The sequence below is a fragment of the Petromyzon marinus genome, unplaced genomic scaffold (assembly GCF_048934315.1).
Source record: "Petromyzon marinus isolate PM22_M1 ecotype Great Lakes invasive population unplaced genomic scaffold, UKy_Petmar_22M1.pri1.0 PM_G_Scaffold_56, whole genome shotgun sequence".
Classification (NCBI taxonomy): domain Eukaryota; kingdom Metazoa; phylum Chordata; class Hyperoartia; order Petromyzontiformes; family Petromyzontidae; genus Petromyzon; species Petromyzon marinus.
Genome location: NW_027423009.1, coordinates 1,327,889 through 1,355,251, shown reverse-complemented (window position 1 = coordinate 1,355,251; position 27,363 = coordinate 1,327,889). Strand labels below are relative to the sequence as shown.

General features: G+C 31.1%; 2 protein-coding genes across 2 annotated transcripts in view; both read right to left on the bottom strand.

Annotated features, from left to right (window-relative positions):
• The window catches only part of LOC142918186 (putative ATP-dependent DNA helicase HFM1), a 30,099-nt gene extending 25,802 nt beyond the window's left edge, over positions 1 to 4,297 (bottom strand). Inside the window, exons 1-6 of the mRNA XM_076062312.1 lie at positions 4,167 to 4,297; positions 3,571 to 3,621; positions 2,212 to 2,282; positions 1,239 to 1,371; positions 961 to 1,112; positions 263 to 340 (exon numbers count right to left, since the gene is read on the bottom strand). Of these exons, the coding sequence (XP_075918427.1) occupies positions 263 to 340; positions 961 to 1,112; positions 1,239 to 1,371; positions 2,212 to 2,282; positions 3,571 to 3,621; positions 4,167 to 4,272 (591 nt within the window). The 5' untranslated portion in view covers positions 4,273 to 4,297. The remainder of the gene's footprint in view (positions 1 to 262; positions 341 to 960; positions 1,113 to 1,238; positions 1,372 to 2,211; positions 2,283 to 3,570; positions 3,622 to 4,166) is intronic.
• Positions 4,298 to 23,128: 18,831 nt separating this feature from the next.
• Positions 23,129 to 27,363, bottom strand: part of LOC142918185 (adhesion G protein-coupled receptor L3-like) — a 38,438-nt gene continuing 34,203 nt past the window's right edge. The window contains exon 14 of the mRNA XM_076062311.1: positions 23,129 to 26,033. Coding sequence (XP_075918426.1) covers positions 25,992 to 26,033 — 42 coding nt within the window. The 3' untranslated portion in view covers positions 23,129 to 25,991. The remainder of the gene's footprint in view (positions 26,034 to 27,363) is intronic.

Sequence of the window (27,363 nt, the reverse complement as noted above, 5' to 3'; positions counted from 1 at the left end):
AATATCCAAACAACGTCAATCAAAGCAATTTACAGGGTAGGTGGAGGCTGAGGCTGAGGCTGAGACGGACCCGAGAAAGGACGGCCGCTGCCATCGACGTATGTGTGGGTGGAGGCGACGCAAAACAGGTAGTGGCATCCATAAAGTGACGACGTATTTGCGATATGTGAGGTGGCGGGGGGGGGGGGAGTAAATGGGGGTATCGCTGTATTTACAAAAGTATGCCGAGGAAAACCAAGAACAATACAGTCATGTACTCTACCTCATCGATCAGAAACAGCCTCACGACCTGCACGAGAGACCTGTCGTGCCACTGTCTTGTTGTGCTATCCCATTTTTCCTGCAAACAAATGAGGTCAGTGAGCCCAGTAGAGATATAAACATTACAATGTACAAACAAAAGCCCCGTGACCCCAGGTTCACACTCTGGGAGCGTGCCACACCCGAGTATGGAATTATCGGTGGATATGAGAGATCTCAGGGGAGTGTATGGCTGAATCAACTTTGCGGAGTGTACGGTTGAATCGTCTCCTGGATGTGAGGTGCAGCAAGCCCATTAAAGGCCTTGAACACGAGTAGGAGAATGTTAAACTCAATGCGGGTGTGAACTGGGAGCCAATGAGAAACCTGAGCACAGGTGAGATATTACGTTGTGTTCCGTATTATGTAGGTCAGCATCAAACTAGGACCCATATCTAACAGAGTGGGTCCTCACCTATACACATCGAGCAATTCAGAAAAATAGGCTTAAGAAAGCCTGACTCTGCTGATGAGACAGTGATAAGCAAAACCGGTCCAGAGTATTGCTTGTGTTGAACCAATACTGCTGAAATTATTATGATCCCAGAAGGTCGTGTGGTGGCTGATGGGATGTCTAAAAATATACCCTTAATTTTAATGTGGAAGGACAGCTACGTGAAGGAGGCGTATTGTCAGCGTATTTATTTTTTCAACACTTACCGGTGTTGTCAATATTATTTGGGCATCTTGTGTCTCAAAATAGTCATCGACGTCCGTGTCTCCGGTAAGCTCTTTGCACTGAATGCCGAGTGCTCCAAACTTGTTCTGCCAGTCTTCGAATTTCTCCCGACACAGTGCCTTGATGGGGGCCACTAGGGGGTGCGCGTCACATTCATGCTCACACAGGTCTACATCAAGCGTGCTTGCTGTTGTACGAATGCAATGCCGCGTGGGCAATTGCAACAATGTATAATGCAACAATTAAGAGACGTACTTACTATAAATAACTTTTGCATTGTAGGAGGGCCCTTGGCATTCCATTAAGAGTTGAATTATGGCCAGCTCAAAAATAACAGTCTTCCCAGAACCAGTCGGAGCACAAACCACTACAGGTCTGTTTGTGTACAGAATCTTAATTTTAAAAAATGTAAGACAAAGTTTGTTAAACATCGTGTAAAGGCATCTCCAGCATTCATATGAGGTACTGTCATTGCCTCTTGGAAGTTGTGCAAGTGTTATCAATTCTGCAGAGTTAGTCACAATTAAGCATTGAGGCGGTGTTAAGTTGGGGATGAGTCTGTCTCTCCATTGGGTAATAACTGCTGACTCATCCACAAAGTGGTACCAATTATATCAACCCTGGTAGGATGATGGGGTGAGTTAACCCCCAACCTAGATTTGAAATAACAAATTTCAGATTGTGAGCCGCTCACTCTGCTGTTCAGTCACCTCATCATAGCATGCATATGCTTGCATGATATGCATGTATTCATAATAAAGGTTTTTGGGTTAGATCGCGTTATTTATAAATGTGTCGTAACCCTCCACCACCCGACACGGCCAATCAGCAAAAAAGTGTCACGTTGACAAAAGACAAATAGTTCACTACTATAGCCCACCGGTGTGTTGAAGAGTGAATCCACACCATTTACAGTTTGAGTACGACGTTTCGCTGGTAATTACATCCAGCATCATCGGGCAATTCGCCAGAATGGTGAATAATATTGGTCGCGAAAGCCTACGTGTTAAATATGCCTGTATGATTACCTCTAGAAATCTTAAACGTTGTAACCTTATGATTGTTTCACTTAGTAATGACCATTAATATCAACCCTCTTGGTACATTCCACAGACATAGTTACAATCAGTAATGAAGATGTATAGTACCGAGCAAAACAAAACTGGTATCACTGCATAGAAATCAAACCGTAAGTTACACGTTTGTTTAAGTGTAAAATGCCATATACTTACGTCATCCATGACGCGAGACTGAACCGAGTTAAAAAAAGGAAACTCCTTGAAAATATGTCTGTAAGGCAACGCTGAAGGTAAGTTTAGGATAACATATGTTTAGGATTATGAATTCCCGTGGAGAATAACTGAAAAAGGAGACTTTTGTTACTTTATTCAAAGACAAACATGTGCTAACATTTATTATGAGGAAATTGTACATTCGCATTGTTTGGGGTTATTGTCGTTGTTACGCTTATTTATCAATGAGAGTCTCACTGAGTCTCAACACCTTTTTCAGAAAGCATAACTACATTTTTGCTCATAAAAACACACAATGTCACACAATCCAGCAAGTATTTTAATTATTGTGGTTTCATTGACGTTATTGTTTGTTATTTATATTCTGAAGGGTGCTCCAGATGTTTTGTGACCTCCAATTAATTGACTCGTAACATTTTCCCCCTTTGTGTATTCATTTCTGTTTTGAAGAAACTTTATTTTAAAAATATGAAGGTTTTGTGAATTAAATGGGGGGGGGGGTCACAAAACATCTGGACCACTCTGAATATATAGATGACACAATGATAGAGCACCAGACTAAGACAGAAGAAGGTTACTTGTGTTGTGGCCGAAACGTCGTGAGAATTTTATATTATTGTTTTATTTTATTATTTTATTATTTCCCTTTAACGTGGGTGACTTTACCGAAAGAACCCAGAAGACAGACTAAGACACTTCTAAGGTAAACAAGGTAAACAAAAAAGTCGGTGATTTCCTGCTCAAATGAGCACTGAGGCGGTGCTAAACTCCTGTTTACAGCCCTGAACCAGTGGTGGAAATTCCACATTCTTATAGGACAACCAGTTGACTTCCCCAACAAAGTGGTAATAATTTTATATTAACCCCAGAGGGAAAATGGGCTGAGTCAACCTCCAATCAGGATTTGAATTTCACAACCTTGAGATTGTGAGCTGATCCCTCTACCGCTGAAGCCTACCTGGTTGGTTCTTACTTCGTTTCAAAAGCAACACAGCTGAAGGAAGTCCACTCATTAATTTCATATACATTTTGTTGAATGTTCACAAATGAACATAGTAAAAATAGCACAAAAACATCAAGCATGCAATACTCCTCTGTCACATACCTGTCCCTGCACATAATATAAAAAAATAAGGCGATGTATTACACATCCGAGCGGCCACACGTCTTTCTCGGAGTGAATAATTTCAGCAGCGTTGATGCAACAACAAAAAAGCAAAGTCTAGTCCGGTTGAAGCTCAATTCTGGTGAGTGAAATACCAATCTTACAGGCAAGGGCCCTCACTTGATATGATCGATTATTTTTTTGTTTTAAAGAGGCAATCTAAAAAAGGATACGAATTTCAGAAACTGATCGCATTTCACTGATACTAAAGTCTTCCGAGTTTTCTGGGGAAAAAAAGAGATATGTTTTCAGTTTCAAGGACAATGCATATATTATCATAGTATGTTTTTTGTTTGCATTTTGACTGCAATTATTGTGGTTTATGCAGTAACGTGAATCCTTGTTAAAAAGGTTTCAGTTTTGTTGCCAGAAAAAAGGGGAAAACCCCTATTATTACATAATTATACAATTAAAGAGAAATCTGAAAAGTCCCTTCGGAATATTAGGAAGAAGGTTGCAATGTACAGTTAACACAAACGTATAATGAGCACGATTGTGGAGAATACTATAGGTAACTACATAAATAAGCAGCTATGACCCCTTCCCATATATGCGCCTCCACGTAAAAAAATATAAAAGTATGATTTGCACATCCCATCAGCAGCATTGGTACAACACAGGAAAGCTCTGTATTGGTTTCGACATTGAGTATCTTCAAGCTTGCTTGCACCAATGCTGGTGAAGCGACTGATGCTTTACGCAACAATAAAACGAAACCATTTGAGACTACCCATCACATGTACTCATACACCAAGTCTCATTATCTCACCTCCAACGTTCTCTTTGGCTTCTCTACTTTCTGAGGAATCGCCGCATTTGAGATTTCCTTGAAAGTCATTGGTATACGCACCAGAATACTGGCCAAAGCCATCCATCGACTCCACGCCTTTGTGAACACTGTAACGACAACAACAAACATCACATTATTCTCGCATTATTCTTGCAAAACAAGAATTCCGTTTCTGTGTTAGGGAACTCATACATATAGCAACGCGCATGTTGGAAACTCTTCTTATCCACACCGATATGCGGGGTATTGTTGGTGGATCCAAATATCAATGCTTATCTCCGTCCACTTATCCTCGTGTAGAAGTGTGGACACACACGTACGCGTGTTCTGCCCCGTACGTAGCCAACCGTGCTAATCGGAGGTGCGGGTATTACGGTGTGTTTGATACTGGCAACATTTTATATCGAATGTGGAGATGTGGCTCCACGTGAATATGATGTTTAACTTCAAATAGAGCATCGTGTGAAAGGGTCTGGGCCACCTCATCATGCAACACACCAGCGATTCGTTTTCTGCGTATAGATGAGGGCACTACAGTGGATCGTCATCAGCCATGGTCGATCCACTGCTGGATAAAGGCCTCCGCAATAAGCCGCCGCTTTCTCTCACGGCCCTGCAAGCTAGCAGACCATCATTGCTACCACAATACGTATGTTGCAACAAATGTTTGTTGTCATGGCAATGGGAAATACGATAAAAAATGTACTCTAGTCAACCTTCATGAAGTACATTATTGTAGTAGCCATCATTACTACTGCTATGTATTTTGTACATATTCATATTACGCAACTGTGTTTTTCATTAATAATTAAATGTAAAACGTAGATTAATAATATAGAGTAAACATGCCCACCGCGTTGTTTGAGATGAGGTGCTATAAATAAGCCACATTAATCCAAATGCATTGCATAGAGCACCCAACTCCACAACTATGGGACAATGACGTTCAAGGGCTACAATCCATCTTCAAATCGGGTGCTAAAATGTAAAAAACATGTTTTGACCCATCAAAGGGCAAATGTTGTCCTCGAAATGTAGTACACTTAAGGCGTGCCATGCAAATATAAAAATGCTAACACTGTACGCAGTCATTTGCACATAGCGACGCGTGATTTCACTTTGTTTTTTTGTCGTATTTAGATGTTTTTAGACAGTGAAATACATGATACAAACATTAGTTGAAGGCATATGTCGATAGTTGTGAAAGATTATAAATGTATTCATATTGCACACACACTGTAACAAATGATCTGAGCGTCAGCTTCATTTTAGCCTAAGGGACCCCCTCATGACAGCTTGTCCTTGTGGAGCACAAGGTAAACACAACCCTGAGCCAAATGGAAATTCCACGTGCCTATGACATCCATAGAACAACCTAAACAGGTATTTGCCGGCAGGGGGTGATGTTGCTTTTGGTTATAGGACCCATATCTGATAGGGTCCTTGCCTGTGTTCTATGGTTCTTTCAGTAAAATCTAGATTTGAAGCTTTCGTGACTGCAGGAATCCATACTCTATATAAAATGTATACCTACGTGACTTTACCGAAAGAACCAAAGAGTATATTTTAATTAAGCTACGTAGATCGAAAAAAAAGTTATTAAAAACATCACGACGTTTCGATACGCAAACACAAAGCGGTCCGTCATACGCTTGTGTTGCAACCGAAAGGTCGTGATATTTTTAATCGCTTTATTTGGATTATTATTTTTTTCTATGTACGTTAACTTTGTTTTACCGAAAGAACCGTTAGAATACGGACCGCTGCAGTCACGAAAGTTTAAATAAAAATGTCCTTCACCTGTAATGATCTATCTTGCAGTTCACCAGCATTGGTTGAAGCGAGCCAGACTGGTGAATGTTGAACGTGTGCGGAATGTTGCTTTGTGTTAAACCATTGCTGTTTATTTACTTTGAAATAACTGTTAGTAAGTTATCCCTGACTAGGTGAATCTCTAACGACGTTAATCTCTAACGAGGTTAATCTCTAAGTTAATCTCTTATTAAGTTAATCTCTTACTAAGTTAATATCTTAATAAGTTAATATCTAAGTCAATATCTTACTAAGTTAATATCTAAGTTAATATCTTACTAAGTTAATATCTTACTAAGTTAATATCTTACTAAGTTAATCTCTAACTAGGTTAATCTCTAACTGAGTTAAAATAAAACTAAGTTAATCTCTAACTAAGTTAATATATAACTAAGTTAATCTCTAACTAAGTTAATATCTAACTAAGTTAATATCTTACTAAGTTAATATCTTACTAAGTTAATCTCTTACTAAGTTAATATCTTACTAAGTTAATCTCTAACTAAGTTAATCTATTACTAAGTTAATCTCTAACTAAGTTAATATCTTACTAAGTTAATCTCTTACTAAGTAAATCTCTTACTAAGTTAATCTCTAACTAAGTTAATATCTTACTAAGTTAATATCTTACTAAGTTAATCTCTGAGTTAATATCTTACTAAGTTAATCTCTTACTAAGTTAATCTCTTACTAAGTTAATATCTTACTAAGTTAATATCTTACTAAGTTAATCTCTTCCTAAGTTAATATCTAACTAAGTTAATATATAACTAAGTTAATATCTTACTAAGTTAATCTATAACTAAGTTAATCTCTAAGTTAATCTCTTACTAAGTTAATATATTACTAAGTTAATCTATTATTAAGTTAATATCTTACTAAGTTAATATCTTACTGAATTAATCTCTAACTAAGTTAATATCTTACTATGTTAATATCTATCTAAGTTAATATCTAACTAAGTTAATATCTAACTAAGTTAATATCTTACTAAGTTAATCTCTTACTAAGTTAATATCTTACTAAGTTAATATCTAACTAAGTTAATCTCTTACTAAGTTAATCTCTTACTAAGTTAATATCTAAGTTAATATCTATCTAAGTTAATATCTTACTAAGTTAATCTCTAAGTTAATATCTTACTAAGTTAATATCTTACTAAGTTAATATCTTACTAAGTTAATCTCTTACTAAGTTAATCTCTTACTAAGTTAATATCTTACTAAGTTAATATCTTACTAAGTTAATATCTAACTAAGTTAATCTCTTGCTAAGTTAATATCTTACTAAGTTAATCTCTAACTAAGTTAATATCTTACTAAGTTAATCTCTTACTAAGTTAATATCTTACTAAGTTAATCTCTAAGTTAATCTATTACTAAGTTAATATCTTACTAAGATAATCTCTTACTAAGTTAATCTCTTACTAAGTTAATATCTTACTAAGTTAATCTCTAAGTTAATATATTACTAAGTTAATATCTCACTAAGTTAATCTCTTACTAAGTTAATCTCTTACTAAGTTAATATCTAACTAAGTTAATATCTAACTAAGTTAATCTCTTACTAAGTTAATCTCTTACTAAGTTAATCTCTAACTAAGTTAATCTCTAACTAAGCTAATATCTTACTAAGTTAATCTCTAACTAAGTTAATATCTTACTAAGTTAATCTCTTACTAAGTTGATATCTAAATAAGTTAATATCTATAACTAAGTTAATCTCTAACTAAGTTAATCTCTAACTAAGTTAATATCTTACTAAGTTAATCTCTTATTAAGTTAATATCTTACTAAGTTAATATCTTACTAAGTTAATCTATAACTAAGTTAATCTCTTACTAAGATAATCTCTTACTAAGTTAATATCTAACTAAGTTAATCTCTAAGTTAATCTATTACTAAGTTAATATCTTACTAAGTTAATCTCTTACTAAGTTAATATCTAACTAAGTTAATCTCTAAGTTAATCTATTACTAAGTTAATATCTTACTAAGTTAATCTCTTACTAAGTTAATATCTTACTAAGTTAATCTCTTAATAAGTTAATATCTTACTAAGTTAATCTCTAACTAAGTTAATATCTTACTAAGTTAATCTCTAACTAAGTTAATCTCTAACTAAGTTAATATCTTACTAAGTTAATATCTTACTAAGTTAATATCTTACTAAGTTAATCTCTTACTAAGTTAATATCTTACTAAGTTAATATCTTACTAAGTTAATCTCTTACTAAGTTAATATCTAACTAAGTTAATCTCTAAGTTAATCTATTACTAAGTTAATATCTTACTAAGTTAATCTCTTAATAAGTTAATATCTTACTAAGTTAATCTCTAACTAAGTTGATATCTTACTAAGTTAATCTCTAAGTTAATCTCTTACTAAGTTAATCTCTAATTAAGTTAATATCTTACTAAGTTAATCTCTTACTAAGTTAATCTCTTACTAAGTTAATCTCTAAGTTAATCTCTAACTAAGTTAATATATTACTAAGTTAATATCCAACTAAGTTAATATCTAACTAAGTTAATCTCTTACTAAGTGAATATCTTACTAAGTTAATCTCTTACTAAGTTAATATCTTACTAAGTTAATATCTTACTAAGTTAATCTCTTACTAAGTTAATATCTTACTAAGTTAATATTTACTAAGTTAATCTCTTACTAAGTTAATATCTTAGTAAGTTAATCTCTTACTAAGTTAATATCTAACTAAGTTAATATGCAACTAAGTTAATCTCTAACTAGGTTAATCTCTTACTAAGTTAATCTCTTACTCAGTTAATCTCTAACTAAGTTAATATCTAACTAAGTTAATATCTTACTAAGTTAATATCTAACTAAGTTAATATTTACTAAGTTAATCTCTAAGTTAATCTCTAACTAAGTTACTCTCTTACTAAGTTAATCTCTAACTAAGTTAATATCTTACTAAGTTAATCTCTTACTAAGTTAATCTCTAACTAAGTTAATCTCTAACTAAGTTAATCTCTTACTAAGTTAATATCTTACTAAGTTAATATATAACTAAGTTAATCTCTAACTAAGTTAATATCTAACTAAGTTAAATCTCTTACTAAGTTAATCTCTAACTAGGTTAATATCTTACTAAGTTAATCTCTTACTAAGTTAATATCTTACTAAGTTAATCTCTTACTAAGTTAATCTCTTACTAAGTTAATATCTTACTAAGTTAATCTCTTACTAAGTTAATATCTAACTAAGTTAATCTATTACTAAGTTAACATCTTACTAAGTTAATCTCTTACTAAGTTAATATCTTACTAAGTTAATATCTTAATAAGTTAATATCTTACTAAGTTAATCTCTAACTAAGTTAATATCTTACTAAGTTAATCTCTAACTAAGTTAATATCTTACTAAGTTAATATCTTACTAAGTTAATATCTTACTAAGTTAATATCTTACTAAGTTAATCTCTAACTAAGTTAATATCTTACTAAGTTAATATCTAACTAAGTTAATATTTACTAAGTTAATCTCTAAGTTAATCTCTAACTAAGTTACTCTCTTACTAAGTTAATCTCTAACTAAGTAAATATCTTACTAAGTTAATCTCTTACTAAGTTAATCTCTAACTAAGTTAATCTCTAACTAAGTTAATCTCTTACTAAGTTAATATCTTACTAAGTTAATATATAACTAAGTTAATCTCTAACTAAGTTAATATCTAACTAAGTTAAATCTCTTACTAAGTTAATCTCTAACTAGGTTAATATCTTACTAAGTTAATCTCTTACTAAGTTAATATCTTACTAAGTTAATCTCTTACTAAGTTAATCTCTTACTAAGTTAATTTCTTACTAAGTTAATCTCTTACTAAGTTAATATCTAACTAAGTTAATCTATTACTAAGTTAACATCTTACTAAGTTAATCTCTTACTAAGTTAATATCTTACTAAGTTAATCTCTAACTAAGTTAATCTCTAACTAAGTTAATATCTTACTAAGTTAATATCTTACTAAGTTAATATCTTACTAAGTTAATATCTAAATAAGTTAATATCTAAATAAGTTAATATCTAACTAAGTTAATCTCTAACTCAGTTAATCTCTAACTAAGTTAATCTCTTACTAAGTTAATATCTTACTAAGTTAATATCTTACTAAGTTAATCTATAACTAAGTTAATCTCCAACTAAGTTAATCTCTAAGTTAATCTATTACTAAGTTAATATCTTACTAAGTTAATCTCTTACTAAGTTAATATCTAACTAAGTTAATCTCTAAGGTAATCTATTACTAAGTTAATATCTTACTAAGTTAATCTCTTAATAAGTTAATATCTTACTAAGTTAATCTCTAACTAAGTTAATATCTTACTAAGTTAATCTCTAACTAAGTTAATCTCTAACTAAGTTAATCTCTTACTAAGTTAATCTCTAAGTTAATCTCTTACTAAGTTAATCTCTAACTAAGTTAATATCTTACTAAGTTAATAACTAAGTTAATCTCTCACTAAGTTAATCTCTTACTAAGTTGATCTTTAAGTTAATCTCTTACTAAGTTAATCTCTAACTAAGTTAATATCTTACTAAGTTAATCTCTTACTAAGTTAATCTCTAACTAAGTTAATCTCTTACTAAGTTAATATCTTACTAAGTTAATCTCTTACTAAGTTAATCTCTAACTAGGTTAATCTCTAACTGAGTTAAAATAAAACTAAGTTAATCTCTAACTAAGTTAATATCTTACTAAGTTAATCTCTAACTAAGTTAATATATTACTAAGTTAATATCTAACTAAGTTAATATCTAACTAAGTTAATCTCTTACTAAGTGAATATCTTACTAAGTTAATATCTTACTAAGTTAATATCTTACTAAGTTAATATATTACTAAGTTAATTTCTTACTAAGTTAATATTTACTAAGTTAATATCTAACTAAGTTAATATTTACTAAGTTAATCTCTTACTAAGTTAATATCTTACTAAGTTAATATCTTACTAAGTTAATCTCTTACTAAGTTAATATCTTACTAAGTTAATATTTACTAAGTTAATCTCTTACTAAGTTAATCTCTTACTAAGTTAATCTCTTACTAAGTTAATATCTAACTAAGTTAATATGCAACTAAGTTAATCTCTAACTAAGTTAATATCTTACTAAGTTAATATCTTACTAAGTTAATCTCTAAGTTAATATCTTACTAAGTTAATCTCTTACTAAGTTAATCTCTTACTAAGTTAATATCTTACTAAGTTAATATCTTACTAAGTTAATCTCTTCCTAAGTTAATATCTAACTAAGTTAATATATAACTAAGTTAATATCTTACTAAGTTAATCTATAACTAAGTTAATCTCTAAGTTAATCTCTTACTAAGTTAATATATTACTAAGTTAATCTATTATTAAGTTAATATCTTACTAAGTTAATATCTTACTGAATTAATCTCTAACTAAGTTAATATCTTACTATGTTAATATCTATCTAAGTTAATATCTAACTAAGTTAATATCTAACTAAGTTAATATCTTACTAAGTTAATCTCTTACTAAGTTAATATCTTACTAAGTTAATATCTAACTAAGTTAATCTCTTACTAAGTTAATCTCTTACTAAGTTAATATCTAAGTTAATATCTATCTAAGTTAATATCTTACTAAGTTAATCTCTAAGTTAATATCTTACTAAGTTAATATCTTACTAAGTTAATATCTTACTAAGTTAATCTCTTACTAAGTTAATCTCTTACTAAGTTAATATCTTACTAAGTTAATATCTTACTAAGTTAATATCTAACTAAGTTAATCTCTTGCTAAGTTAATATCTTACTAAGTTAATCTCTAACTAAGTTAATATCTTACTAAGTTAATCTCTTACTAAGTTAATATCTTACTAAGTTAATCTCTAAGTTAATCTATTACTAAGTTAATATCTTACTAAGATAATCTCTTACTAAGTTAATCTCTTACTAAGTTAATATCTTACTAAGTTAATCTCTAAGTTAATATATTACTAAGTTAATATCTCACTAAGTTAATCTCTTACTAAGTTAATCTCTTACTAAGTTAATATCTAACTAAGTTAATATCTAACTAAGTTAATCTCTTACTAAGTTAATCTCTTACTAAGTTAATCTCTAACTAAGTTAATCTCTAACTAAGCTAATATCTTACTAAGTTAATCTCTAACTAAGTTAATATCTTACTAAGTTAATCTCTTACTAAGTTGATATCTAAATAAGTTAATATCTATAACTAAGTTAATCTCTAACTAAGTTAATCTCTAACTAAGTTAATATCTTACTAAGTTAATCTCTTATTAAGTTAATATCTTACTAAGTTAATATCTTACTAAGTTAATCTATAACTAAGTTAATCTCTTACTAAGATAATCTCTTACTAAGTTAATATTTAACTAAGTTAATCTCTAAGTTAATCTATTACTAAGTTAATATCTTACTAAGTTAATCTCTTACTAAGTTAATATCTAACTAAGTTAATCTCTAAGTTAATCTATTACTAAGTTAATATCTTACTAAGTTAATCTCTTACTAAGTTAATATCTTACTAAGTTAATCTCTTAATAAGTTAATATCTTACTAAGTTAATCTCTAACTAAGTTAATATCTTACTAAGTTAATCTCTAACTAAGTTAATCTCTAACTAAGTTAATATCTTACTAAGTTAATATCTTACTAAGTTAATATCTTACTAAGTTAATCTCTTACTAAGTTAATATCTTACTAAGTTAATCTCTTACTAAGTTAATATCTAACTAAGTTAATCTCTAAGTTAATCTCTAACTAAGTTAATATCTTACTAAGTTAATCTCTAAGTTAATCTCTTACTAAGTTAATCTCTAATTAAGTTAATATCTTACTAAGTTAATCTCTTACTAAGTTAATCTCTTACTAAGTTAATCTCTAAGTTAATCTCTAACTAAGTTAATATATTACTAAGTTAATATCCAACTAAGTTAATATCTAACTAAGTTAATCTCTTACTAAGTGAATATCTTACTAAGTTAATCTCTTACTAAGTTAATATCTTACTAAGTTAATATCTTACTAAGTTAATCTCTTACTAAGTTAATATCTTACTAAGTTAATATTTACTAAGTTAATCTCTTACTAAGTTAATATCTTAGTAAGTTAATCTCTTACTAAGTTAATATCTAACTAAGTTAATATGCAACTAAGTTAATCTCTAACTAGGTTAATCTCTTACTAAGTTAATCTCTTACTCAGTTAATCTCTAACTAAGTTAATATCTAACTAAGTTAATATCTTACTAAGTTAATATCTAACTAAGTTAATATTTACTAAGTTAATCTCTAAGTTAATCTCTAACTAAGTTACTCTCTTACTAAGTTAATCTCTTACTAAGTTAATCTTTAAGTTAATATCTTACTAAGTTAATCTCTTACTAAGTTAATCTCTAACTAAGTTAATCTCTAACTAAGTTAATCTCTTACTAAGTTAATATCTTACTAAGTTAATATATAACTAAGTTAATCTCTAACTAAGTTAATATCTAACTAAGTTAAATCTCTTACTAAGTTAATATCTAACTAGGTTAATATCTTACTAAGTTAATCTCTTACTAAGTTAATATCTTACTAAGTTAATCTCTTACTAAGTTAATCTCTTACTAAGTTAATATCTTACTAAGTTAATCTCTTACTAAGTTAATATCTAACTAAGTTAATCTATTACTAAGTTAACATCTTACTAAGTTAATCTCTTACTAAGTTAATATCTTACTAAGTTAATATCTTAATAAGTTAATATCTTACTAAGTTAATCTCTAACTAAGTTAATATCTTACTAAGTTAATCTCTAACTAAGTTAATATCTTACTAAGTTAATATCTTACTAAGTTAATATCTTACTAAGTTAATATCTTACTAAGTTAATCTCTAACTAAGTTAATATCTTACTAAGTTAATATCTAACTAAGTTAATATTTACTAAGTTAATCTCTAAGTTAATCTCTAACTAAGTTACTCTCTTACTAAGTTAATCTCTAACTAAGTAAATATCTTACTAAGTTAATCTCTTACTAAGTTAATCTCTAACTAAGTTAATCTCTAACTAAGTTAATCTCTTACTAAGTTAATATCTTACTAAGTTAATATATAACTAAGTTAATCTCTAACTAAGTTAATATCTAACTAAGTTAAATCTCTTACTAAGTTAATCTCTAACTAGGTTAATATCTTACTAAGTTAATCTCTTACTAAGTTAATATCTTACTAAGTTAATCTCTTACTAAGTTAATCTCTTACTAAGTTAATTTCTTACTAAGTTAATCTCTTACTAAGTTAATATCTAACTAAGTTAATCTATTACTAAGTTAACATCTTACTAAGTTAATCTCTTACTAAGTTAATATCTTACTAAGTTAATCTCTAACTAAGTTAATCTCTAACTAAGTTAATATCTTACTAAGTTAATATCTTACTAAGTTAATATCTTACTAAGTTAATATCTAAATAAGTTAATATCTAAATAAGTTAATATCTAACTAAGTTAATCTCTAACTCAGTTAATCTCTAACTAAGTTAATCTCTTACTAAGTTAATATCTTACTAAGTTAATATCTTACTAAGTTAATCTATAACTAAGTTAATCTCCAACTAAGTTAATCTCTAAGTTAATCTATTACTAAGTTAATATCTTACTAAGTTAATCTCTTACTAAGTTAATATCTAACTAAGTTAATCTCTAAGGTAATCTATTACTAAGTTAATATCTTACTAAGTTAATCTCTTAATAAGTTAATATCTTACTAAGTTAATCTCTAACTAAGTTAATATCTTACTAAGTTAATCTCTAACTAAGTTAATCTCTAACTAAGTTAATCTCTTACTAAGTTAATCTCTAAGTTAATCTCTTACTAAGTTAATCTCTAACTAAGTTAATATCTTACTAAGTTAATAACTAAGTTAATCTCTCACTAAGTTAATCTCTTACTAAGTTGATCTTTAAGTTAATCTCTTACTAAGTTAATCTCTAACTAAGTTAATATCTTACTAAGTTAATCTCTTACTAAGTTAATCTCTAACTAAGTTAATCTCTTACTAAGTTAATATCTTACTAAGTTAATCTCTTACTAAGTTAATCTCTAACTAGGTTAATCTCTAACTGAGTTAAAATAAAACTAAGTTAATCTCTAACTAAGTTAATATCTTACTAAGTTAATCTCTAACTAAGTTAATATATTACTAAGTTAATATCTAACTAAGTTAATATCTAACTAAGTTAATCTCTTACTAAGTGAATATCTTACTAAGTTAATATCTTACTAAGTTAATATCTTACTAAGTTAATATATTACTAAGTTAATTTCTTACTAAGTTAATATTTACTAAGTTAATATCTAACTAAGTTAATATTTACTAAGTTAATCTCTTACTAAGTTAATATCTTACTAAGTTAATATCTTACTAAGTTAATCTCTTACTAAGTTAATATCTTACTAAGTTAATATTTACTAAGTTAATCTCTTACTAAGTTAATCTCTTACTAAGTTAATCTCTTACTAAGTTAATATCTAACTAAGTTAATATGCAACTAAGTTAATCTCTAACTAAGTTAATATCTTACTAAGTTAATATCTTACTAAGTTAATCTCTAAGTTAATATCTTACTAAGTTAATCTCTTACTAAGTTAATCTCTTACTAAGTTAATATCTTACTAAGTTAATATCTTACTAAGTTAATCTCTTCCTAAGTTAATATCTAACTAAGTTAATATATAACTAAGTTAATATCTTACTAAGTTAATCTATAACTAAGTTAATCTCTAAGTTAATCTCTTACTAAGTTAATATATTACTAAGTTAATCTATTATTAAGTTAATATCTTACTAAGTTAATATCTTACTGAATTAATCTCTAACTAAGTTAATATCTTACTATGTTAATATCTATCTAAGTTAATATCTAACTAAGTTAATATCTAACTAAGTTAATATCTTACTAAGTTAATCTCTTACTAAGTTAATATCTTACTAAGTTAATATCTAACTAAGTTAATCTCTTACTAAGTTAATCTCTTACTAAGTTAATATCTAAGTTAATATCTATCTAAGTTAATATCTTACTAAGTTAATCTCTAAGTTAATATCTTACTAAGTTAATATCTTACTAAGTTAATATCTTACTAAGTTAATCTCTTACTAAGTTAATCTCTTACTAAGTTAATATCTTACTAAGTTAATATCTTACTAAGTTAATATCTAACTAAGTTAATCTCTTGCTAAGTTAATATCTTACTAAGTTAATCTCTAACTAAGTTAATATCTTACTAAGTTAATCTCTTACTAAGTTAATATCTTACTAAGTTAATATCTAAGTTAATCTATTACTAAGTTAATATCTTACTAAGATAATCTCTTACTAAGTTAATCTCTTACTAAGTTAATATCTTACTAAGTTAATCTCTAAGTTAATATATTACTAAGTTAATATCTCACTAAGTTAATCTCTTACTAAGTTAATCTCTTACTAAGTTAATATCTAACTAAGTTAATATCTAACTAAGTTAATCTCTTACTAAGTTAATCTCTTACTAAGTTAATCTCTAACTAAGTTAATCTCTAACTAAGCTAATATCTTACTAAGTTAATCTCTAACTAAGTTAATATCTTACTAAGTTAATCTCTTACTAAGTTGATATCTAAATAAGTTAATATCTATAACTAAGTTAATCTCTAACTAAGTTAATCTCTAACTAAGTTAATATCTTACTAAGTTAATCTCTTATTAAGTTAATATCTTACTAAGTTAATATCTTACTAAGTTAATCTATAACTAAGTTAATCTCTTACTAAGATAATCTCTTACTAAGTTAATATCTAACTAAGTTAATCTCTAAGTTAATCTATTACTAAGTTAATATCTTACTAAGTTAATCTCTTACTAAGTTAATATCTAACTAAGTTAATCTCTAAGTTAATCTATTACTAAGTTAATATCTTACTAAGTTAATCTCTTACTAAGTTAATATCTTACTAAGTTAATCTCTTAATAAGTTAATATCTTACTAAGTTAATCTCTAACTAAGTTAATATCTTACTAAGTTAATCTCTAACTAAGTTAATCTCTAACTAAGTTAATATCTTACTAAGTTAATATCTTACTAAGTTAATATCTTACTAAGTTAATCTCTTACTAAGTTAATATCTTACTAAGTTAATATCTTACTAAGTTAATCTCTTACTAAGTTAATATCTAACTAAGTTAATCTCTAAGTTAATCTATTACTAAGTTAATATCTTACTAAGTTAATCTCTTAATAAGTTAATATCTTACTAAGTTAATCTCTAACTAAGTTAATATCTTACTAAGTTAATCTCTAAGTTAATCTCTTACTAAGTTAATCTCTAATTAAGTTAATATCTTACTAAGTTAATAACTAAGTTAATCTCTTACTAAGTTAATCTCTTACTAAGTTAATCTTTAAGTTAATCTCTTACTAAGTTAATCTCTAACTAAGTTAATATCTTACTAAGTTAATCTCTTACTAAGTTAATCTCTTACTAAGTTAATCTCTAAGTTAATCTCTAACTAAGTTAATATATTACTAAGTTAATATCCAACTAAGTTAATATCTAACTAAGTTAATCTCTTACTAAGTGAATATCTTACTAAGTTAATCTCTTACTAAGTTAATATCTTACTAAGTTAATATCTTACTAAGTTAATCTCTTACTAAGTTAATATCTTACTAAGTTAATATTTACTAAGTTAATCTCTTACTAAGTTAATATCTTAGTAAGTTAATCTCTTACTAAGTTAATATCTAACTAAGTTAATATGCAACTAAGTTAATCTCTAACTAGGTTAATCTCTTACTAAGTTAATCTCTTACTCAGTTAATCTCTAACTAAGTTAATATCTAACTAAGTTAATATCTTACTAAGTTAATATCTAACTAAGTTAATATTTACTAAGTTAATCTCTAAGTTAATCTCTAACTAAGTTACTCTCTTACTAAGTTAATCTCTAACTAAGTTAATATCTTACTAAGTTAATCTCTTACTAAGTTAATCTCTAACTAAGTTAATCTCTAACTAAGTTAATCTCTTACTAAGTTAATATCTTACTAAGTTAATATATAACTAAGTTAATCTCTAACTAAGTTAATATCTAACTAAGTTAAATCTCTTACTAAGTTAATCTCTAACTAGGTTAATATCTTACTAAGTTAATCTCTTACTAAGTTAATATCTTACTAAGTTAATCTCTTACTAAGTTAATCTCTTACTAAGTTAATATCTTACTAAGTTAATCTCTTACTAAGTTAATATCTAACTAAGTTAATCTATTACTAAGTTAACATCTTACTAAGTTAATCTCTTACTAAGTTAATATCTTACTAAGTTAATATCTTAATAAGTTAATATCTTACTAAGTTAATCTCTAACTAAGTTAATATCTTACTAAGTTAATCTCTAACTAAGTTAATATCTTACTAAGTTAATATCTTACTAAGTTAATATCTTACTAAGTTAATATCTTACTAAGTTAATCTCTAACTAAGTTAATATCTTACTAAGTTAATATCTAACTAAGTTAATATTTACTAAGTTAATCTCTAAGTTAATCTCTAACTAAGTTACTCTCTTACTAAGTTAATCTCTAACTAAGTAAATATCTTACTAAGTTAATCTCTTACTAAGTTAATCTCTAACTAAGTTAATCTCTAACTAAGTTAATCTCTTACTAAGTTAATATCTTACTAAGTTAATATATAACTAAGTTAATCTCTAACTAAGTTAATATCTAACTAAGTTAAATCTCTTACTAAGTTAATCTCTAACTAGGTTAATATCTTACTAAGTTAATCTCTTACTAAGTTAATATCTTACTAAGTTAATCTCTTACTAAGTTAATCTCTTACTAAGTTAATTTCTTACTAAGTTAATCTCTTACTAAGTTAATATCTAACTAAGTTAATCTATTACTAAGTTAACATCTTACTAAGTTAATCTCTTACTAAGTTAATATCTTACTAAGTTAATCTCTAACTAAGTTAATATCTTACTAAGTTAATATCTTACTAAGTTAATATCTTACTAAGTTAATATCTAAATAAGTTAATATCTAAATAAGTTAATATCTAACTAAGTTAATCTCTAACTCAGTTAATCTCTAACTAAGTTAATCTCTTACTAAGTTAATATCTTACTAAGTTAATATCTTACTAAGTTAATCTATAACTAAGTTAATCTCCAACTAAGTTAATCTCTAAGTTAATCTATTACTAAGTTAATATCTTACTAAGTTAATCTCTTACTAAGTTAATATCTAACTAAGTTAATCTCTAAGGTAATCTATTACTAAGTTAATATCTTACTAAGTTAATCTCTTAATAAGTTAATATCTTACTAAGTTAATCTCTAACTAAGTTAATATCTTACTAAGTTAATCTCTAACTAAGTTAATCTCTAACTAAGTTAATCTCTTACTAAGTTAATCTCTAAGTTAATATCTTACTAAGTTAATCTCTAACTAAGTTAATATCTTACTAAGTTAATAACTAAGTTAATCTCTCACTAAGTTAATCTCTTACTAAGTTGATCTTTAAGTTAATCTCTTACTAAGTTAATCTCTAACTAAGTTAATATCTTACTAAGTTAATCTCTTACTAAGTTAATCTCTAACTAAGTTAATCTCTTACTAAGTTAATATCTTACTAAGTTAATCTCTTACTAAGTTAATCTCTAACTAGGTTAATCTCTAACTGAGTTAAAATAAAACTAAGTTAATCTCTAACTAAGTTAATATCTTACTAAGTTAATCTCTAACTAAGTTAATATATTACTAAGTTAATATCTAACTAAGTTAATATCTAACTAAGTTAATCTCTTACTAAGTGAATATCTTACTAAGTTAATATCTTACTAAGTTAATATCTTACTAAGTTAATATATTACTAAGTTAATTTCTTACTAAGTTAATATTTACTAAGTTAATATCTAACTAAGTTAATATTTACTAAGTTAATCTCTTACTAAGTTAATATCTTACTAAGTTAATATCTTACTAAGTTAATCTCTTACTAAGTTAATATCTTACTAAGTTAATATTTACTAAGTTAATCTCTTACTAAGTTAATCTCTTACTAAGTTAATCTCTTACTAAGTTAATATCTAACTAAGTTAATATGCAACTAAGTTAATCTCTAACTAAGTTAATCTCTTACTAAGTTAATCTCTTACTCAGTTAATCTCTAACTAAGTTAATATCTAACTAAGTTAATATTTTACTAAGTTAATATCTAACTAAGTTAATATTTACTAAGTTAATCTCTAAGTTAATCTCTAACTAAGTTAATATCTTACTAAGTTAATCTCTAACTAAGTTCATCTCTTACTAAGTTAATCTCTAAGTAAGTTAATCTCTTACTAAGTTAATATCTTACTAAGTTAATCTCTAACTAAGTTAATATATTACTAAGTTAATATCTAACTAAGTTAATATCTAACTAAGTTAATCTCTTACTAAGTGAATATCTTACTAAGTTAATATCTTACTAAGTTAATATCTTACTAAGTTAATATATTACTAAGTTAATTTCTTACTAAGTTAATATTTACTAAGTTAATATCTAACTAAGTTAATATTTACTAAGTTAATCTCTTACTAAGTTAATATCTTACTAAGTTAATATCTTACTAAGTTAATCTCTTACTAAGTTAATATCTTGCTAAGTTAATCTCTAACTAAGTTAATATCTAACTAAGTTAATATCTTACTAAGTTAATATCTAACTAAGTTAATATTTACTAAGTTAATCTCTAAGTTAATCTCTAACTAAGTTAATATCTTACTAAGTTAATCTCTAACTAAGTTAATATCTTACTAAGTTAATCTCTAACTAAGTTAATCTCTAACTAAGTTAATCTCTAACTAAGTTAATCTCTTACTAAGTTAATATCTTACTAAGTTAATAACTAACTAAGTTAATCTCTAACTAAGTTAATATCTAACTAAGTTAACATATAACTAAGTTAATCTCTAACTAAGTTAATATCTAACTAAGTTAATCTCTTACTAAGTTAATATCTTACTAAGTTAATCTCTTACTAAGTTAATCTCTTACTAAGTTAATATCTTACTAAGTTAATCTCTAACTAAGTTAATATTTACTAAGTTAATCTCTTACTAAGTTAATCTCTAACTAAGTTAATATTTACTAAGTTAATCTCTTACTAAGTTAATCTCTTACTAAGTTAATATCTAACTAAGTTTAATCTCTTACTAAGTTAATATCTAACTAAGTTAATCTCTTACTAAGTTAATATGTAACTAAGTTAATCTCTTACTAAGTTAATATTTACTAAGTTAATCTCTTACTAAGTTAATCTCTAACTAAGTTAATATTTACTAAGTTAATCTCTTACTAAGTTAATCTCTAACTAAGTTAATATTTACTAAGTTAATCTCTTACTAAGTTAATCTCTTACTAAGTTAATATCTAACTAAGTTAATCTCTTACTAAGTTAATCTCTTACTAAGTTAATCTCTTACTAAGTTAATCTATAACGAGTCTCACTGAGGCGCCGATGACTCCATGACGACTGCCGACTGGGGGCGTTGCCCTGGCAACGGCGTCTCCCGCCAACGGCCACCGACCGTCACGTGACGCCCCCTTCCCCCCCTCCCCGCTCGCGCTGCAGTTTCCCGCCAAAAGCGCACGCGGCGCTCGTTATGTTAATGAGGATGACGTCGTGACCTGCCGCGCCAATCAGTGCCCACAGCGCCCGTAGAACACCACGTGCCTGGACTGTGAGGGTGACCCACGAATGATGTGTGCAGGGCAAGGCCGTACTAATTATAATATATTGCTATAAACAATATTTTTTAAAATATATATAATTGCTATGCCGTGTAAATAAAAACTACAACTTGCTAAACCTTGGCCACGATATATCTGGACTTGTCTTCATGTAACAATGCATAGATTTCAGTTCACGTGATTGTGGTTATGGTTGTACTGTTTAAATCCCTAATCTCTGCCATTACATATGATGAAACAAGCAAAGGGCATAAATAAATAAATAAAACAGAGCGGTGTAATAATACAACACCACTATTAGACATTATTGTAATAAACAAATAAAAACGTCCGTCCCATGTGTTCGTGAATTTTTTTTTATATTTAAGGCAGGAAATTAGTTTTCAAATTTAGATTTATTTTTTCTGGGGGGTGGGAGACCTCTTAAGATTTGGTGCCCCCCCCAAATGTTGACTCCGTGGCCACGGCCATGGCGCTGGGTCAGCTAGTTCCTACCTCGCGGCACTTGTAAAGCATCTTCTTTGGTTCTTTCGGTAAAGTCACCACGTAGAATGAGAATAAAATAATAAATTAATGAAATAACACAATTAAAATCTCACGACGTTTCGGCCACAACACAAGTGGCCTTCTTCAGGTGAAAGGAACAAACCTGTCGGGACGACAGAGCTTCAATGAACGCTGTTAAGATTCGTAGCGTCTTTTTAAGCTGGTTTAGAGAAGTGAGGCACCTTGACAAAGGGGTTTACATATCAAACAGGAGAATTTATCATTGAAATAGCTGAGTGATTAGCTTGTGACTGGTCATAGAAATAGCTATGTTAAAGTCAAAGCCTACACATCCACAGAGGCACCTAGTACAAATCAAACAGGATAATTTAGCATTGAAATAACTGAGTGATTAGCTTGAGACTGGTCATAGAAATAGCTATGTTAAAGTCAAAGCTTACACATCCACAGAGGCACCTAGTACAAATCAAACAGGATAATTTAGCATTGAAATAGCTGAGTGATTAGCTTGTGACTGGTCACAGTCGTTCTGTGCTGTCAAGAAGGGACATCCTCGACTTCATGCGGGATATTTTCCTTTGAAGGGCGCACAGCGGTTAGTGACGCGTGTTGAGTGTTTTTATTTGTGTGAAGCAATCATCGTGATTCATGATTCTCCACTGTTGCTCCTGGCACTCGCTTACCGATGGTCAACCTCCTCATCGCCCTCCTATCGCTACTTACCGTGGTTACTTGTTATCGTGAACTTCACTCCTTGATTCTTTCACCCAAAAGTATATGATCCTCTGCTGATTTTGTACGTTTGCCCACTGACAAAGAAATGATCAGTCTATCATTTTAATGGTAGGTTTATTTGAACGGTGAGAGACAGAATAACAAGAAAATCCAGAAAAACGCATTTCAAAAATTGTATACGTTGATTTGCATTTTAATGAGGTAATGTATCACAGCCAAATAAAGTACCCTAAACGCACGTTGATTTCCAATGTGGAGGGAAAAAACGGAAGACCTGGAGAAAAATCCACTGCGACTACGGGGAGGGAGACATGTACACTCCAAATATACAGCAGCAGCAGGCGTCAGGGTCTAACTCACGACCTCCTGTATACCAGGTGAGGTAGTCAACATCTCCTAGCCACCGTGATGATGATGATGATGAAAGAGAGACATGTACACTCTAAAAATAGTGCAGCAGCAGGCGTCAGGGTCTAACTCACAACCTCCCGTATACCAGGCGAGGTAATTCACATCTCCTAGCCACCGTGATGATGAGAGAGAGACATGTACACTCCAAATATACAGCAGCAGGCGTCAGGGTCTAACTCACGACCTCCTGTATACCTGGTGAGGTAGTCAGCATCTCCTAGCCACCATGATGATGATGAGAGAGAGACACGCAGACTCTAAATATACAGCAGCAGCAGGCGTCAGGGTCTAACCCACAACCTCCTGTATACCAGGCGAGGTAATTCACATCTCCTAGCCACCGTGGTGATGATGATGATGAGAGAGAGACGCAGACTCCAAATATACAGCAGCAGCAGCAGGCGTCAGGTCAACATCTCCTAGCCACCGTGATGATGATGAGAGACATGTACACTCCAAATATACAGCAGCAGCAGGCGTCAGGGTCTAACTCACGACCTCCTGTATACCAGATGAGGTAGTCAACATCTCCTAGCCACCGTGGCACCGGCGGTATTCGGTTTCTGAACCTGACTGGGACCTCTCCTAGGTCGACTCAGTCTTAAATGAGTCGCCGAGGCAGTGCGTCAATATAAAGAATGGCATCCTCTGTGCAACCAACTTGAGTGCTTTGCTGGCCTCTATGCCCAACGAACGTTGCTTTTGTGACCAGGACTTGATGTAAAGGAATGACACAAATGCACACCACGTTTTCCCATTGAAAGTAGATACATTTCAAAATATCACCGTCCTGTTCACAAAAGCAAAGTTTGTGTGGAATAATAGCAATTTTCTGTACTTTTGAGGTATAAGCAACTAGGAAATAACACTTATTACCCAGGAACAAGAACATAATAAATTTGTTAAACAGTGTTATTAATGGGAGTGGATTATTAACTTTGCTTTTGTGTCCTGGTCACAAAAGCAAAGTTTGTGGGGAATAATAATAATAATAATAGCCATTTTATATACTTTTGAGGCGTAAGCAATTGTAAAATAACACATCACCCAGGAACCAAAAAAATATATTTTTTCGTTACACAGTGAATTATTGTTTCACGTTTTTAGCAAAACATTTTGTAAAAATATAAAATTTACCCTCATGCACCGTCCAACCATTCTGGTTGATATGGTTAAACATTTGTTGTGCTGTTGCGGGGGAACTCTGGGTCATAAATCGTGACAAAACATCGTCTGGTTGTTTTGTGCTGACAGGGCCTCATCATTTTATTTGAGGGAGCGCATCACGACAATGCGAACCACAAAGCCAGCAGCGCGTGTTGAGCGAGCGTGACGCTTCTGATCAGCCCCAGAAGGGCCGAGACCTTAAAAACAAACACACTGCTGGTTGATGAAAGTTTCGGAATGGCCGATAGCCTGCCCAGACTAAAATTACACTGTATTCATATTTCCCCATGAGTGACATTGCAGGTCGGTGAAGGTGGGAGCCCAGGGCCAGTTCAGATATCCCTCGCCACCGATGTTAGCCGTGACCTGGACTCGAACTCAGGCCACGAGGTTCGTAGTGAAGTGCCGCAAACGGACCGTTCCCCGGTCGTGATTTATTGCAAGGCGTAGTAGTTGTGCATCATCTGATCAGCGTGCAATATGTTGGACAATGCAATCAGTTTAAACTTATTTCTGCTATTGATGAAACCATATACAATGAGTGTCTATTCAAGAATTTGAAAGTGAATCAATATCAATCAAATATTTGCAAACTGTCATTTGGTACTTTATTGAATTTGTAAACGTGAATTATTTAACGTAATTACGCATTATTTGCAATAGTTACCACCCCTTGCTTGGTTAATGCAAAATGTGCATTTGTACGCAATTACCAATATTAACTGCGCAATGCAGGACACACGACATAATGCAGTGAGGTAGTGCACATTATATACATAAACGATTATATATAAATAGAAGACATTATTCCCAACGTTCTGAATATTCTTCACGTACAATCACGTACAACGTGTCCCGTAACGACGCACACACGTCTGCATTAGTAAATGCGTCGTTTGCGTAACGTCACCGGTGAATCATCAGCGCGAGACATTTACGCGTCCCCTGCCGCCGCCCTCCGCCTAGCGTAGAGCTCGGCCGCCTGGCGCGGTGCGAGCAGGGGAAAGTAGGAGGAGGAGGAGGGAGGACGTCCTCCCTGGCGACGATCGCCGAGGGCGGAGGCGGGGGCGGAGGGGAAGCCCGCGCCAGCGAGCGCGTCCGTCTGTCACGGCGGCGGCGGCGGCGGAGCGCCCGAGCCGGGGCAGAGGGATCCGGATCGGGCTGCCAACACGGCCGCCGCCACGGCCGCCGATGTCGACGTCGACCCTCGTCGGCTCGCTTGCTTTCACCCCCTCGGCTTTGGCATACCTTCCTCCTCCGACGCCTCCTCCTCGTCGTCCTCCTCCTTCTCGGCTTGGCGTCGCCGCCTGAGCGGCCGCGAAGTCGCGGCCGCTCAGGCGGAAGTGGCCGCCGCCGCCGCCGCGGGCGACGCCGTTGTGCGGCGCGATCACCAGGGCGCCGGCGTCTCTCGGGCCCGTCGCCAGACGATCTGGGGGGGAGATAAAAAAATAAAAGTAACGGGGTATTTGGCTGCCGCTATAAACGTCCACGTGATAGGCGATAAGCAGCTTAGTTGAACCATCGTTTGTGATGGACAGGCTTCTTCTGCGAAAGAGCTGAAACGGCTCAGTGGGCCTTACCTGGTAAAATAAAATAAATTACGTTCTTGGTTCTTTCAGTAAAATCACGTTGAAGGGAAACAACAAAATAATAAAATATATATAAAACAATAAAATTCTCATGACGTTTCGACTGTAACACAAACAGTCATCATCAGTCACCTGATGATGACTGTTTGTATTTTATTATTTTGTTGTTTCCCTTCAACGTGACTTTACCGAAAGAACCAAGAATATGAATCACTGCAGTCACGAAAGCTTTAAATCAAAATTTAAAATAATTTAGTTTAGTTTCTAACATTAACCCTAAACCTAACTCCAGTCGGATACTAACTCTAACCCCAACACGAACCGTTACTTTAACCATAACCAACTACAACTCGAACCCTAACCCTAAACGCCAACCATAACACCACAACCCTAAACTCTAGCCCTGACTTGAACTCTGACCCTGTCTCTGACCCTTTTGTTAGACTTAGCAATACACCCGGACATCCGCAACAACCAACAAAATCGCTGCCACGTCACTGTATAATACGCTCGCATATGCTGTTGGGAATGTAATCCACATTTATAATGTGTGTGCCTCACTCTCCGTTGTACACGCGTTATCCACAATTACGGAGTTAATATCAAAGGAAAGCTCTTGATCTTTCTCCGTCGCTCCCTTGACCGCACGTGGGAATTCACGACGACAGCGCGCTTAATTTTATCTTTTTGTTTATAGGAAATACAGGTTTAAACAAGAATCACAATTTCACAGTAATATCAACAACGGCGGGAGGGGGAAAGTGTGCGAGCGCAATCTTGAGTAGGCGCACGGGATCGGTGTGGGATGCGTCAAGCCGGAACCACTCAGTCCACGGTATATCATCATAGTAATGCTCACAATAATAACAACAACAACAATCACACCTCCGTTGATAACAAGTTTCGACAAAAAACAGTGGGCAGAATATCATCGCAAAGCCGCCGTGATTGATTTTTCAAGGGGGTCGGATCGCCGCACGTGTAACGCGTTGCGCCACGCACCCTCCCTCCACTCGGAACGACAGGCAATTTAACAAAACCTCTCTCTTGTAGTGAACAAACGCCGCCAATTTATCGCTGCCTCGGCAGCACCGCCGGTGATCTCGTCGCCGTTGGCGAGCGATCCACGCAAGACGCCGAATAAAAACGGGCAGCGGACGTGCCGCGGGT